This window comes from Hermetia illucens, chromosome 2, assembly GCF_905115235.1.
Source record: "Hermetia illucens chromosome 2, iHerIll2.2.curated.20191125, whole genome shotgun sequence".
In the NCBI taxonomy this organism is placed as follows: domain Eukaryota; kingdom Metazoa; phylum Arthropoda; class Insecta; order Diptera; family Stratiomyidae; genus Hermetia; species Hermetia illucens.
The window spans coordinates 149,777,124-149,792,955 of NC_051850.1; the positions used below are offsets into that span (position 1 = coordinate 149,777,124).

The 15,832-nt window shown below is 37.8% G+C and overlaps 1 protein-coding gene across 1 annotated transcript in view; it reads right to left on the reverse strand.

Annotated features, from left to right (window-relative positions):
* Positions 1-1,978: 1,978 nt before the first annotated feature.
* Positions 1,979-15,832, reverse strand: part of LOC119649606 (protein escargot-like) — a 46,246-nt gene continuing 32,392 nt past the window's right edge. Inside the window, exon 2 of the mRNA XM_038051824.1 lies at positions 1,979-11,130. Within this exon, the coding sequence (XP_037907752.1) occupies positions 9,545-11,130 (1,586 nt within the window). The 3' untranslated portion in view covers positions 1,979-9,544. The remainder of the gene's footprint in view (positions 11,131-15,832) is intronic.

A 15,832-nucleotide genomic window follows, 5' to 3' on the forward strand; every position in this document is an offset into this window, starting at 1 on the left:
AATTTCACTTTTGATTGCCATCTATAATAGCATAGCCAAGGTGAAACTTTACAAAACCATACGTGAATTCCGTATCTTGACCAAATTAATGAGGCTGAGTGGGTTAACCCTAATCAATATTCAGGGCCAGATGAAGGCAGAAGGGTCACTCTTCAGCCCGTTCACTAACGACAATGGTGTAAGATAAGCTCTGCCCGTGTTCTTAGCCATTATCATTCACCTGACCACTTTCATTCACCTGGCCCTGGTGAAAATGAAGGTGATTGAGAAGAACAAAAGCAATGTATGACTGTGCGCCATTACAGAGGACGGATTGGACTCCAACGAGGGTGCCTTGAAAATTTTTCTATTAAACTTTTTCTTAAACTAAGCTTGTTTTTGGTACCATTTCAAAAGCCGATTAACTAAACTGGGTTACACAGGAAGAAAATGTTCTTAAAAGGGACCAAAATCCACTATGCGTTGAAAGTTAACTAACCTTGTCGGGAGAGCGATGGCAGAATATCTAGTTGGCCTCCGTATTTTTTCCACTAGAACGTAGGGGGTCACAATGGAAAATCAATTATCTGCGCTACTGTCTGAAGTAATTTTGAAAATATTGCAGAAAAATTAGATAATGAAAAACTTGGCGGACCAAGTGAATGTTGACATATGAGCATATTTTAAGTAAACTAGAATTGAAAACAGGTTAGAAGTTCCCGTTCGTCGATTAATATACCGTGAAAGAAATGGAACAGAAACCGATATTAACCCATACGATAAAAAAATCCCACTTTTGTTCAGGAGTCGTTTTCGATAAAAACAAAGCAAAATAACTCTACTTTTGTATAGAGATTCAGTGGTTGTGAATTCGTCATATACTTAATGGTGGACCGCACTAATTTTAGGCAGCGACTTGGTCCTTCTTCCTTCTGCACGGACCGCTCTTTCTAGGTGAATATCCAACTTTTCGGGGAATGTTTGCTGATGATTTCGTTCATTAGAACAGATTCGCCTCAAAAAGAGGTCCGTGCATAAGACGGAGAGAGTAAGTCACTCCTCAAAAGTAGATGCGGTTATCCTGTAAATTGGGTACTCAGTACAACGTGATCTCTAAACAAAAATGTAGTTGTTATCTCGACTCAGTCCAGCCAAGGATTCGAACGGACGGATTCCAGGCTTCATAATTCATACGTATATCAGATTTATGCATTATTATGTATATTCGGAGTTAGAAACATTTATAGCCGCTCTCGGTCACGATGATCCATAAGGTAGGAGTGACAAAGCATCTGATGAACGAAACCGTCAGCAAACATTTATAAAAATCAAAATTACTTTTCATTGCAACGTATACTGGAAACTTCCGATTGTAATCAGCTTCGATTACGGCCAAATCATTTGAATCTGCCATATTTTAACATTAAACACGACATGGATAACTACTTGGTTGACAATCCATATATTGAGAAACGACTGTCCATTATGAAAACAATTTGGTAATTGAATGAAGAGCTCCCTTGGTTACCAGTGAACTTCTGGACAAAATTCCAAGCAGTACAAGGAGGGACGTACCCCCATATTACCTTAATACACAAATGAAGAAACAATAATTGTCACCGTCCTAATTGTATTCAAAAAAGGTCGACCTTATGTACTGTCCTCCTTTGTTTATGAGTAGGATAGTTAATTTCAGTTTAAATGTAAACTTCAGGTTTGCTATTAAGGAAGATACAATTTATGGCCAAAGCATTTTCAAAGTGACCAAGAAAGTTCAGAGGAAGATAAAAAGTAAGAATCACTTATTATTTTGTACGTACTTCCACTAATTTTTCCATCATCCGGCAATTATTTTCCCGTACACGTTATTCAATAAGGGGTCAAATCAATACAATAACCCACACTTACTTTTAAGCATTTCAAATTCCACATCAGCAAGTAAAAAATCAACTGAAAATCAAAAGCTCAATGCAAATAAGAAAAAAATTGGATATCGATTTAATTCTTGTTTTTATTTTAAATAATTTTACTACATAAAAACATGTAGGTATATAAATAATATAAATTAAATTTAAATAATTTTAACTAGTCTAATTGTAAGGTATGGATGTGATTTATCTAAACTGAATCCGATAACTGATTTTTATCCAATACATGAACAACTGAAACAAACGTGCAATGAATTGTACTTTTATCTCCTTTTAAACTAAATGGATGTGATTTTTAGTCCTTATCCTATCAGTTTCATAAATATTGCTTATGCGTCTATCTTAGAAGTAGTTTATTTACAATTATATTTGGAGTGTTAGGTCTAGCTTCATTCTCTTGAAGTTTATGTACAGATTAAAGATTAATTAAGTTAGAAATAAATAAATAGATAGAAATTAGTAATAGAGATCAGATAAAGTTAGAAGTTCATTCGTAACATTCATGGAGCACATAAATATGGGTGAACGGAGAGATAATTTCTAACATCAACATATAGGAATCCAAAATCAAAATTCAATACAATTTACAAATCAGATTTCGTTGAAAACAAAAAGATGCTCGTCTGATGAATTTGTTCTATACATTGAGTATTTCTTTGGTACATTAAGCTGACATTCAAATTGATTTATAAATCAGTTCAAATTAAATGATAATAGTTTAGAAAATTTCCTTTGGTATTTACAAATACTACAATAAACTCAAAGCAAAAATCTTTCTAAGCAATTTTTGTTTTCTTAGAACTTTTTACAGATTTTCAAAAAAATACAAATCCACTCGAAAGTTTCCGTACTTTACATAATTTTTGGTTCAAAAGCTGTATGAGATTCGTACTCATGTGACAATACATTGAGCTCCGGAGAAATATACAGTTGAACTAATGTTAGACTGTCACATGGCCTTTTTCCACTACATTATATTTATTTACTATTTTAGATCCAATAGATTAGAATTATTTTTCTTTTCAAAATGGATTCTATTTTTTTTAGGTTTAATGAGATCATCAAGCTGATTTCGAGACAATTGGTTGCTTCAATGAAATATTGTACAAGCGCGCTAGAGTCTAGTGACTAGAAAACACTCGACTGTCCGGCTTTTCGTCATGACAACGTTACGGGTTTCTTTATACTTGCTTCACTAATTTTTTGATTAAATAATATTATTACTGTTCAAATTTACATTTATTTTCAAAAACAAATATTCATTTTATTTCATTCAATTTCAGAAAAGTTTTGAATGTCACACAGACTATAACGTGCACTTTTGAAACTATTTTATTTACGGATAAGGCTCCTGTGTATTTTGCTCGCTTGCCATTTTTTTTTACTTTTGTAAAAAGCAAATTCAATACTCACTTCAAAAAACACTAAACGCAATTACCATTCATATTGCACCCTATCCCTTTCCTAGACGTTCTAATTTCGATGGATTTTCTTGAAAGCTCAAGAAAAACCATGTTGAACATTCAAAAACTTGTTAAAAAATTATTCGCAAGGCAAAAATGAAATGATTTTATTATAATTTAACTAAATTTATTATTTTTTTAATTTGTTTATTTAATTTTTAAATCGCAAAAATGAAAACTATTCACGGTGACATGGAAAAATGAACCCGAATTCAAATATTTTCAATGAAATTATTCTAATTTTTGTAATGCAAATATCAAAATTTTGTTCATATTTCTGGGGAGCGAAATATAATCGTAACGAAATTAATGGTTAAACGCTTTCCACAGATTATAACAGATAAAGCATATTCACATCTGCATATGAAATTAGCATATTCATATCATTCCATTACAAATGCAATAAAAATTGACACAAACTCGACACTAAATTGCGTGTGACTAAAATTATGTTTGTTGGTAATATAAATAATTTAGTGTTTTTCAACACTTTTTGCATGCAATACGCTTCGTTCAATAGATACATAATTACACATATATACACATGAAAAGTTTCAAGTATTTACAGAAAGTTTTGTACACGAGTTGTACAGTAGGCTAAAATCTAGAGTTGGAATAGTAGTTTTAGTTAATAAGTTTTGCGACCATTTCGATAATTCATAATCAATACAGTGCAGTAAGATTGAAGAATTCATTTGGAATGTTTACGAAGTTGGGAATCACTAATTGAGCTTTTCACAGCGTGATGTTTACATGAAAGAAAGCATATGCATGCAGGATATTACAAACATAGAAAAGGAAATCATTTATTAATTTTTAATAACATTGTTTCGATACCTGACTGATAAAATGTGGAGGCTTTTAAAGGATTTTAAATCCAGTTTTTAGTAAAAATTACCCTTAGATTCTCACCAATACAGGCAGGACTCGACGATCAAATACATTTATTTTGTTTGAAATGAGAAAATGTAAGTTTAAAATTAACTTTAACAGTTATTTTTACGCCTTCTGTTGACTTCTTTATAAAGTATAGAGCTTACTAAGATTTTCATTCCCGTGTTGTTACTTTTTTCTTGTTTGATTCAGTTTTATTACCACCGCACTTAATCCAGTGGAGGGAGCCAACACAAAGATGAACACAAACATCCATGACGAATTGAGATTTGAAACCGGGACAGCGAGGTCGAGAGGCTAAGGCTCAACTAACTCGGCTACCGCAATCATGAATTATACCAATTTTTTGACGTTATAATAGCATAAGGTCTGGTTGAATTCTGAAAACTACGATGTGCTGACAGCGACGGTGGTACTACAAGGTTATGACAAGGAATACGGGGCATCCACTCTGCTGACCGAATAAAATTGACAGAGGTCCGGGAAACGTTGTATTCACTTTAACTTGCTGGTCGTGATGCAGTAAACGAATGCTCCAAAGCCTAATTACGCGATCAGACCTAAGAGTTTCATGCGGGTTGTTGGTTATATCCAAATGGACAAGAGACCGTTTGCCGAGCAGGAGTCGAATTTCATTTCAATATGAATGCCGAAAAATGCACTCAATATAGTATCGTTGTTGCTTGTCACAGGGTACTCCGATTGTGGTCACAAAATCAATCCTTATCGTAAGAAGACCGGGGGGTTATGTCCAAGTAATCAGTGCTCACGTAAAACCACCAGGACCTAACTGGTCACAACCGCAGAATTGACGAGGGAAGGATACACGAAAGCCGGAAATTTTTGCAGGATTCAGTTGATGTTTTAAGATTTTCTAAATTCAAGGCACTGTTTTTGATAAGTCGGTAACATCCAAAGATGTTATTTTCGCTGGTCAAGTAAAGACCTCGACTATACAAAATCGTTAAATAAAAGTGAAGACTGAATATTAGTTTTGGATTCATTCATTGAATTCCAACTGAAAAATTTGGTCTAACTAGAATGTTGGTGAAGTTTGTGCAAAATTTGCAAAAACAAATTTCATTTGAGGATTTCACAGGAAATACCAGAGACGTGCATAGTAATCACATGTTTCTCAATACGGTGTTACTGGCTTTGTGCTAAATTGGGGCTACCTATCAAAAGGAGTTAAATTTTGATCAAAGAAGAAATTATATCCACGTACCCACAATGGAACACGAAACCTGGGAAATGTTCGCTACTACAGCTCTACTACTAAATACTATCTGCATTTCCATGTGGTGGAGTCCGTTTTTAGCGTAAAATTGTAAACGGGGCCCCACCCTTAAAACAGAAAAACTGCACCAACTGATCTTCCTGACCCTCTTTTGACAAGCCTACAGGAAAAAACTATCTATTACGTAGCCACGAAAGGATTTCCTAATTTAGGTAGGTTTAGACCGAACACCGTGCTTTCGATGATGATGAAGATATTATTCAGAATGTTATAGACCACCAATAATTCGCCTCAAATCAATAGAGAATTTTAACCATATGTCGACAAAGAGGCAAAATTCTTGGGAGACGTATGCAGCAAAGACAGTCTTTTAAAGGGTATTGGCGTTAAAGTATCCAGTCGATTATCAGTTGCACATAGTAGCAAATAAGGATGTTCAAATGCTATATCAAATCCTTATTTAGGCATTATCAGACATAACCAGTAGAAGTACGGTAAGCCCAAGATATTCCAAATCATGCTTTTTTCCAAAAACAGTATCTCCTGTCATTTTTTCATCCTAAACCATATTCCTTGATAAAAGCTGAGTACGAAAAGAGTTTCGCATGCCTTACTATATCCGAAGTTCGAAGGCTTCTAACTCCGACAGATAAAAAAATTGAAAAGTGCATGTCTCATCATAGGGACGAAATACGACACTTTAATACCCTCAGAGACAAATTGACGCCTAGGTCCTTATTGCTCAGTATCTTTTGTAAGCTACCATCATTTTCATGTAATTGCTATCAATAGGGATCAGCTGGATGTACCATTTCGATATTGTAAGCGAAATGATATTGTGTGTAGTTAGAACTAGTCTTGGTTGTTGTTGTTAAGGAGTTGGTTGGTGCATGAATTATCGGGAACGCATCGCTCATGCAAAAGCATCATATTTAATCATTTTTAAGACAGGTTTTATGCTATTTTAAGTAAATTGATTACCATAGAATTTTCAGTGTAAAATTCAGGGGGGGGGGGGCGATGAATATAAATTTATCAAAACAATATTGCGATATGTCGAATGTAATAACATATGCAGAACGTTGGCAAGAGATAGATCGCACGGTTATCAGCAGGTTTATTATGACAGGGAGATAAGCCGTAAGCAAATGCGTTAATGAATTAGAACTCGACCGAGATTCATACTAAATTGTTAAAAGAAGCTCGAAAGTTAGATTTTAGCTATTTCAAGCCAATCGTCCAAGAATGATTTGGGCAATCTTAGCCTTCAGGTCGTTGGAGCAATTTATCGTACATAGACGAATTTTAAAGGGGAACCACCTGCAGTTCTCGAATTTCCCCTTCAATCCTGATTAAGATGCCCATGCCATACACATTTATGGAGGCATATATGAAGGAAGTGTTGCGAAACAATACAACCATAACGTCTTTTAGTTCTTCATTTTCTACTTCTCCCAATCTCAAAGGGAAGCATACGTATACCTTTGGGTGGTCAACTTTATATTGAGTCGCGTCGAGGATATTCAATGACTTATGCCTTAATAAATTTACTACCAATACTCCTTTCAGCTGATGGATTGAGGATGCAAAAGAAACAAATGCAGAAGATCGTAGAACTAAGGTGTTGCAGATAGTCTTACTCAAAAAGAGCAGAAGTGGAAGTGAATAGGTCATACAGTTGGGAAAGGCAATAGGTATATTGCTGAGTGTGCTATGAATTAGAGTCAAGTTGGACTGCCTTAGAACTACGTGAAGTATATTAGGGAGGAGAAATGTAAGCGTGTCGAGAAGTAATGGAAGTGCGGGGTAGGTGTGGTTGAGATAATATGCTATACGTAAGGGTCAATGACTATCTTAAAATGTATGCCTAAAAAAATTGATATTAGTTTAATATTTGTCAGTGAGAATCTAAGGGAACTTTTAATGGCCTTGGTAAAGTCCATATTAGATGGCACTCCAAAAATGTTTGGTATTTATTAAACAAAATCTTTTTTTTCTTGAATTTTAGAGAATCAATATAAGATACATTCAGAAAAAGAAGTTAGTTGAAAGTAAAAACGGATCATGCAAACAATACTCAAAGAATATCCACAAAATGAATATTTCAATATGTCTTTCGACATGGGTACATATAACACATACACAACACCGATAATATAATTTAAATATCCACAATGCAGTTATTGCTTCTAAGTTTCAAATATCTCTATCTTAAAATTGAGTATTTCCATTTTATTCAAATGTAATTGCTTGAAATTTCGTTGACATTGAAAATTGCTTATAGGTTTCCACTAATCCTACACCAAAGTCAAACTTTGGACTTTCTACGAATTCTATTGTACGCGTTACCATTTTCTAAACTGCTTGAAGGATTCATCTAATTGTAAATTTCTTATCTGCTATTTTCCTTCTTGTCTGCTATAAAAACGAAAATCAATGATTTCTTTTTCCATAATTCGTATCCTAAAATGCTAAAGTCGTATATGCCTTACATGACTAGTTCGTTGTTTGAGAAACGTTGCTTTTGGTTTCAATTTTTCGTTGTGTTTTGAACCACAGTACATTTAACTGAATGACTTAAGATTGTTTTCAGAGTTACTTTTAAAGAAAAGAAAGTTGTATCTCCCTCATTTCTAGTTTTATAGTTAGTAGGTAGCTAGTAAGTAGTTGTAAGTAGATATAGACATTCATATTTATGCACTGCTGATTACAGACTAGAGAAGTAACCTATTTGATAAGCATAAGGGTCGTCCTAAAGAAACTGGGATTTTATACAGAGAAATAAATTAGAGTGAAATTAAAAGATACATTTGACTAGATAAAGCAATGATAGAAATTAAGATAATGACTAGATTTCACGATAAACTCATTCGAGAATTATTCAGATGTTGATCATTTTTTTTACTGAAACTCTATTTTAAAAATATCATTTTCATTTAAGTCCTTTTAAGGATATTCTCGAATGAGCAAGTATTGCAGCTTAAAACTGCAAATTAGAATGAATTTTCAAATTATTCATTGGTGAACTCAATATAATGGTAAATTATCCAGTACTGACTAGATCTTACTCACTAGATCCTAAAATATACTTTTCCGACCGGTCCTCTTATCAATACAGTATTGAATCCGAGGCGCAGAAGGATGGACGTATTATGATTTTTTTTTGTGTTTTAAAAGAAAGATAATGACGCTGTGTCACGTAAAAAAAAAACAGAAATACGTGGATAAGTTGAAATTAAAATTAAGCTGAATAATTTAAACCTTAAATTTAAATTAAATAAATTATTAAATATTACGAGAGTTTTACCCAGGATTCGGAAGTAGTGCTAACATTTCAAAACGCTGGAAACGTCTACTCCTTCAAACTTGTGACGTTTTACTCAATAATAATTTAACTACTTTTCCTGCTCTTCCCATGGAATTATTTCCGGGCAATTTTGAGCCGAGCATTTCAAAACGCCAGCACCTCCCCCGACCCACGTTACGTATATTACCCTTGGAAAACGTTTATGTAAAAATATTTCCACCTAAACGAATTGACGTTCTTATAACCGGTCCTAATGCTATTAGCTATTCCTAAACTATACGAAAAACTGCCTTATGAAAATATTGAATTTCCCCGACTGCCACTTGGCGACGCTTATGTACACTCATTAGTATCCCAATCAATGACAGTCCAAGGATTATCCGCTTGTATGGTCAAACCACGTCTAGTTGCTAACTCGCCTCTTATTGAACTTACTCTTAGGCAATTTTTATAAGCAATAAATCTATTCGTTGCTTCAATTATTCGATTAATTTCTTTTATATTCGCCACTTCTTTCCCTCTTTAGCCTTCTCCGTTTTCATAACTTTGTAAAAATTAACACAATACAATGCAGAGGGATTTTGGGAAGGATTCAAGCGGTGGCATGCCAACTAAATGGAATGCAAAACATTAATTTTTTTTCAGAAAAAAATATCTTTTAGCTGCTCATTTGTTCTATGAATTTTTCCCTCCGTCCAGGGGAATGTCCTTAAAATTATTTTCTCTAATACTAAGGTTACCCACCGAATGATGCTGCTATTTGTATTGTGCTCCTTGCACTGAGCACTGGAGTCAAATTGACCGTTGTCAGGACCTTACCTCCTGCGACACTAGCTATTAGAAGACCGTCATTTGTTGCATGGGGTGCACCACTCAGCGTTGCTGATGCAGGGAGCGTACTGACCGCACTAAGGGTGGCTGTTGCCGTTGAAGTGGGATTCGATCCTGAAATCGGTTGCCCGGACAGTTTCGAACTATGAATTACATCGCTCAGCAAAAGTCCTGTAGGTGTTGTTGTGTTTCTTCCCTCCATAATAATCGATCCTGTTGAATTGCTATCGTCCTTGAAACATGCCGATTCCAGATGCTTGTTTAGGTAACTTTTTAGCGCGAATGTTTTATGGCAACGTTTGCACTCGAAATTTTTGTCAGCCGAATGGGTTTGCATGTGAGCTCGCAGGTTGGAACGATCAGCGAACGCTTTGCCACAGTGCGCGCATCCGTAGGGTTTCTCGCCTGTATGAGAGCGCAGGTGACCTTGCAGAAGCCAAGGTCGGGAAAACAGCTTCCCACAAACCCCACAGCTGTGGGAGAGTTTGTGCGTTAAAACGTGCATGGCTAGAGCAGGCATAGAAACGTAGGCTTTTCCGCACGTGTGGCACTTCTTCGCTGACTGGGAATCTAGACTTCGATGCGTTTGTTTGTGCCTGGATAAGTTGCTAGACGTCGCATATTGCTTCCCGCATTCTGTGCAGGTGTACTTAGCCTTACTCTCCGTTAGGACCGGATCTACTTGTGTCTTTCGTTTGGAGCGACCATCACTGACAAAGAAAGCCTCATAAGTGTACGCCACGGTTTTTGTACCCGATTTAATCCCGGGGGACAACACATTTATGTTCGTGGTGTTGCTGTTCTCATTCTGTACAGGATTCGCTTCTGTTTTACTAATGTGCAACCGCTCTTCTTTGTCAGGTACTAAAATTGTTGTCAGAGGGTGTGTGTTCGCCAAAGGTTTTTGTGTTTCTGCCGTTGATACCTCAAGCATTTCATGGTGTTGCTGATGGTGCGGCGAATGCTGTTCCTCCGTGTGATGGTGTGGTGAATGTGGTTGCTCTTGCTCATGCTGATGCTGCTGGAGTTGATGCGGTTGCGGAGGAGGCAAGAATGCTGTAGATGCACTTAAATCTAATATTGCATGTGCCGCATGCAAATCTTCTTCCGCCGGTATTCGCATTTCGTAGGTACGTGTAGGCATAGGTCTATCATCCAGTGAGTAAGGTCGGTAGATGTCTTTCTTTTTTGGCGGTAACGATAGTGCCGCTCCCGTGCTTGTGAAGCACATTGCTAGCGACTTTCGACTATGGTACTGATGTTGCGTTGGACTATCGTTTTCGGACTTTATGTGAATCATTGCAGGTGGACTAAAGCGTTCTCCCGCTGATTCGGGCGTAGAGGAAGCCGTCGTCGATTGATGGTAGGTATATTGCGATGACGTTGCTGGCGATGAAGATGGATGATTTTGTGATGTTATTACCGTCACTTCATTTTCCATTCGTGGCAGGTACGCTGTGAAGTGCATCGCTGAAATATCGTGACCGTATCCTGGAATGAGCAAGAAAAAGAGATTGGCGGTTAGTAATTTCCTTTCTTGGAAATAACTAAAATTTGATTAACGAAAATATTGGGGAATATCGAAATGAGCTACTATTAGGCAGCCTTGGTTATTGAAAAAAGTTTCTTATAGTTATCTGCCTTACTATCTGGACCAATTCCAAAATGTATCGAGGCCGACATTGTATACGTTCGGACTTATGCTACCGTAATTGAACCTGAGGTCACTCCTGGGAAAGGGGTCCTCATTTCTCTGAACTAGAATGACTGAGTGGATACGTAGATAAATTGACAACATATGTTTCTTTGGATCTGTGACTCAGATAATGGAGATGACCAAAAGTGGTTACCAAGTGTTGGCAATCACTGTTGGTCAAACCCAGGATCCGGAAGTATTCACGTCTAAACATCTAAAACTTGTGTCGTCATCTCCTACATCGCCACCCCACATTTTGACCTGCGATGTTCGTAAGTCCATCTTTACGCCTTTCCTTCAGGTTGCGCGAGTATTCTTCTCATACGTCTGCATGCAGGTCCAATGTGCTAATGAGGAACTTATCCAAGGAATAAGGTGCTGAGAGAATGGGAGGTGACACAAAGCAGTCTGCACGTAGAAGATGCATAGAAGATAGAAAGGAGAAGGAAACGCCAGAAAAAAAGTAAGAATAAAGAAAGTTACCGAATAGTTGTTGGGAATTGGCAGTGTAGCCAGAAAAGTTGGTGCAAGTTGGGAAAAATGGAATAAGGTTAGGAAAATTGCGGGTGTGACCAAATCCAATCAAATGAAATTTCCCCGTGACAGAGTGGTGTCGTCGTTCATGAAGTATCACTTATGCGTCATTTGATTATTTATTTCACCAAGGAACGCACATCTTTTAAATGATGCTTGCAATCCTGAAAAGCTAAACCTTCTTTCGAAGCACATGTTTCAGATGAGTGATAGATCTCGGGTCGACCGACATTGAATCAGGGCCCGATTAGAAAGATGTGGGGGGACCTTAACTGAGGAGCAGATTCGAAACGATCACCATCACCAGCTTCCATAGGCGGTAACTTAGCCTAAGGATACCCCTTATAGTGGCAAGGAACTATAATTTTAAATTTTAAAGAATCTCGCGAGCCCTTTGGCTCACATGCTCCCAAAAGCATCCTTGGTTGTTTCATTTTTTTTAACTCTCCCAGCATAATAGCCCCCCATCCCCTTCTTTGAGTCTGATGACTGAGAATGCTTTCCCTATTCCACAGACAATAAAGCTGCGTCTTCGCCCTCTTCCTTGGTAGCTTATCTGCAGCTTCATTGTCTTCCATTCCAATGTAGCTAGAATTCGCGTGCTCATGACATCTTGCTTACTCCAAGTACAATCAGAGCACCCAAGGAGCCAACTGCTGTTATGTAAGGTCCTGACCAATACTTTCACAAAAGTTGGGCAGAGCAGAATGCATGACATCATTCTGACTGTATGTCCGCCGATGTTATTTATTACTTTTGTCATAGACCAGCATTTATTTCTTAATTTCTCATGCATCATCATCCCCATGTATTCATTGATCGATTCATAGATATTTCCGTTGTCTTCCACCCGCATTTTCTTTGTAGTTCTTTATTCCCTCACGGAGGTTTAAATATCATACAAAGAAAGGTCCGCTGTGGCTCAGGCATGTAAACTAAAAAGCCAAGGTAAGGGCGCTTCCAGTTCTGACCCTAGGACGCTATCATCATTATTCGACGGCCAATTACGGCAATATCCTCACAAGTGCCGTGGTGGCACCGGCTGCCTTTTGTCAAGTATACACTAAGTGCCTCTAAAGCTTACTTCGGAGTTAATAAGAACCGCCTAATATTGGAGAGGCAGTTCAAAGACGATCGTGTGCTTACCGACTTCCACTTTGGCAGTGCTTATCTTTTTACGATTCGTGGTCAAAGGCACTTCCCCTTTCACATAAGCCAGGGTCGTCCAAGCCCATTTTCGGCCAACGTTTCAATCCTTTATTGTTTCTTTTTGGAGATTCTCTAAGTACTTAGTTGGAATGGCCACGGCCAAGTCATTGGCAAAGCAGACAACCTTAGCCCAGAAAGGACAGAAAATCGACCACAGGAGGAGTGAGACTACTTTGAGTATACAATAGAGGTAGGTGTTGACGACGACGGCTTTCGAGTTGACTCTTACTATTCATGGGTCCCTTTTAGGTAGTACCATAGAGGGGACATTTTGGCATATCATTTTAGCTTGGTATTGTTGTCCAGGTAGCTACACTTGCAAATTTTGGGAGAAACATCAAAAGTGTACCAGGTGCTTTTAAAGCGTCGAGTGATCGATGTGTTCGATATTCTACCCATTGAAGCAGATTTGCTGATAGCAGGTTTTGCTGATATTTATCTTCAGTTGGGAGAATTTCCTTTCCTCATCCTCAGATTAGGAACATTAAGCCAAGGCTCATAACTCATTGAGCGAGAAACCGGATGTTATTCGCATAGAGTAGGTGTTTCAGGAAGACCGTCATAGTTGCTTGCGGTCAATGGGGATTCAGCGATTACAACAAGAAATAGAATCAACAACAAAACTGACCCTGGCGGATTTCGATACAACATACAATATTTTGCACCGTATTATATCGCTCTGATAATCCCCCAGCGACGGCATTCAAGGCGGATGTTCTTTTTGGGGGTGCAAATGCTTGTGTTGTTTATCCACCTTCTAGCAAAATTTCCCCATGCTATATATTTTAAAAAGGAACGACGTTCGAGGAGGGAAGTTTTACGGGAAAGGGGGCAGTGCAATTGATGACAAAGACAATTTTGCTTAATTTAGATGGTTCGTCGGTTCCACATATTATCGTGACTAACCATTTTGCGAACTTCACTAGATCATATGCAAATGTGATCCTCCTCCTCCTTTATAATGCGACATAGATACGATATAGAAATCATCGTTGTTTACAACATAGGAAGCTTTTCTAACCAATAGAAAGTCAACTTCGTTTTTGTACGATATGTGCCTTTAGCCAGTTTTTCCATTATATTGAAGCCCCAATGATCCGTGCTTCCTGCCGCTTTCAGCGATCTTAAGACTTTTCAGTTCCTTACCTTTCTTGATCTACTTTCAGGTTTCTATGGTCAACAAGATTTCTTAGCATCCTCTGTAGTAGACTGCTGGTTAAGGCTATATAAACCCCGCTAGTAGTAGTAGTAGTAGTAGGTAGTATGAAAGCGATCCGTGTTCAATTTGGGAGTAAAACCTTTTCATGGTTCCGACGAGATGCAAACGCAATACTCAAACAGCATAAGCGACCGTCAAATGTTGGTTTCTTCCGAAGAGACAGTTTGCAGAGGTCCAGAAACATTAATCCATTCTCCTTGCGATCCACAGGTTCAGGTAGGAAGTAGGAGGAGGTAACTCTGGGCAGGTTTGCATTAAGTTACTCATAGAAAGCTTCTTCCTTCTTTGTGTTGGGGGTCTTTGGAAGGATTACCAGGATGTTTGAGGTGCAGAGAGCCATAGTCTTAGGCCGTAGTGGACCGATGTACTCGATGATTACCATGAGTACTCCATAATGTCCCACCATCTTAGCCCTCTCCTCTCATAGACAATATCTTCCTCCTTCACGTTCAGGGTCTCCATTGTAGTTCTATCAATATAGTCTGTTTTGCATTCTAGATCGTACTCTCGTAGTTAGCATCCCTAATCAGAGGGAGAAGAGTCTCTAAACGGTACATAACATGACCTAGCCCTAGGATGCCCAACCTGTTCCACTGGAATTCTTATCCAAGTTGAAGACGGCGCGAAAGAGAATAAGGTATTTGGTGAGAGACATTTTTCAGGAATGAGCAATCCAGAAGATACAACCAACAGCCGGATCCACTTTTCTTGTGTCTTCAAAAAATCCTGAAGAAGAGAACCGCTGTTAAGTTCCGACCCAGTACCTTCCTCCAAAGTTGCATGCATGTAGTCGAAGTACAGATCGACAGATGGATATTGAAGCTGAAAAAATTGGCTTCTAAAAGTGCCAAAAAATCCCAAAATGTCTTGTGGACTTCTATGACGCTGTGGCATTGATATCCGTGCGGAAACGATTTCACTTCAATTCGCAAGGAAGCAATTACACATAGATCTTCCAAATAGTCCTTAAAATAAAATCCTAGTTACTAAATCTTATTTACGAGTCCCATTTTCGAACTTCCAATTTAAGAAATCTTGAAAAAAATGAACACAGAAAAAATGCTGTAATAAAATTTCCAAGTTTGCACAAGACAAGCAAATAGGAAAAAATTTAGGCTAAATACATTTTTTGGCAAAAGGCCCTGGTATTGATCGCGCGTCAGTCAGTGGAGTCAAACAACATAGCCAAAAGCGAAATGGAATTGAAATTAGACAAGAGATGGAACCGAAGACTGGCGGAAAAACGAGAGAATTTCATTTGGGCGAATGCCAAATTTTCTGCAACAACCTCTACTACACTCTCTTAAGACATAGGCCTTTGTCGTCATCGCTTGCAAGACGATGGTGTGTCCTTATCGTCTTTGTTGTTATTGTCCTTGTCGCTGTTTGTGCCGCCATCGACTTGCAGAAAAAGTCGAAGAACAGCACATTGCATTGGATGGATAAATCGTTTCCCATTTATCCAGTTCAAACTCGGCTCGAGGCGTTTTGCAGACGGGGCGAGGATGTTGTCAAACCTCATGTTCGCTGGTAAG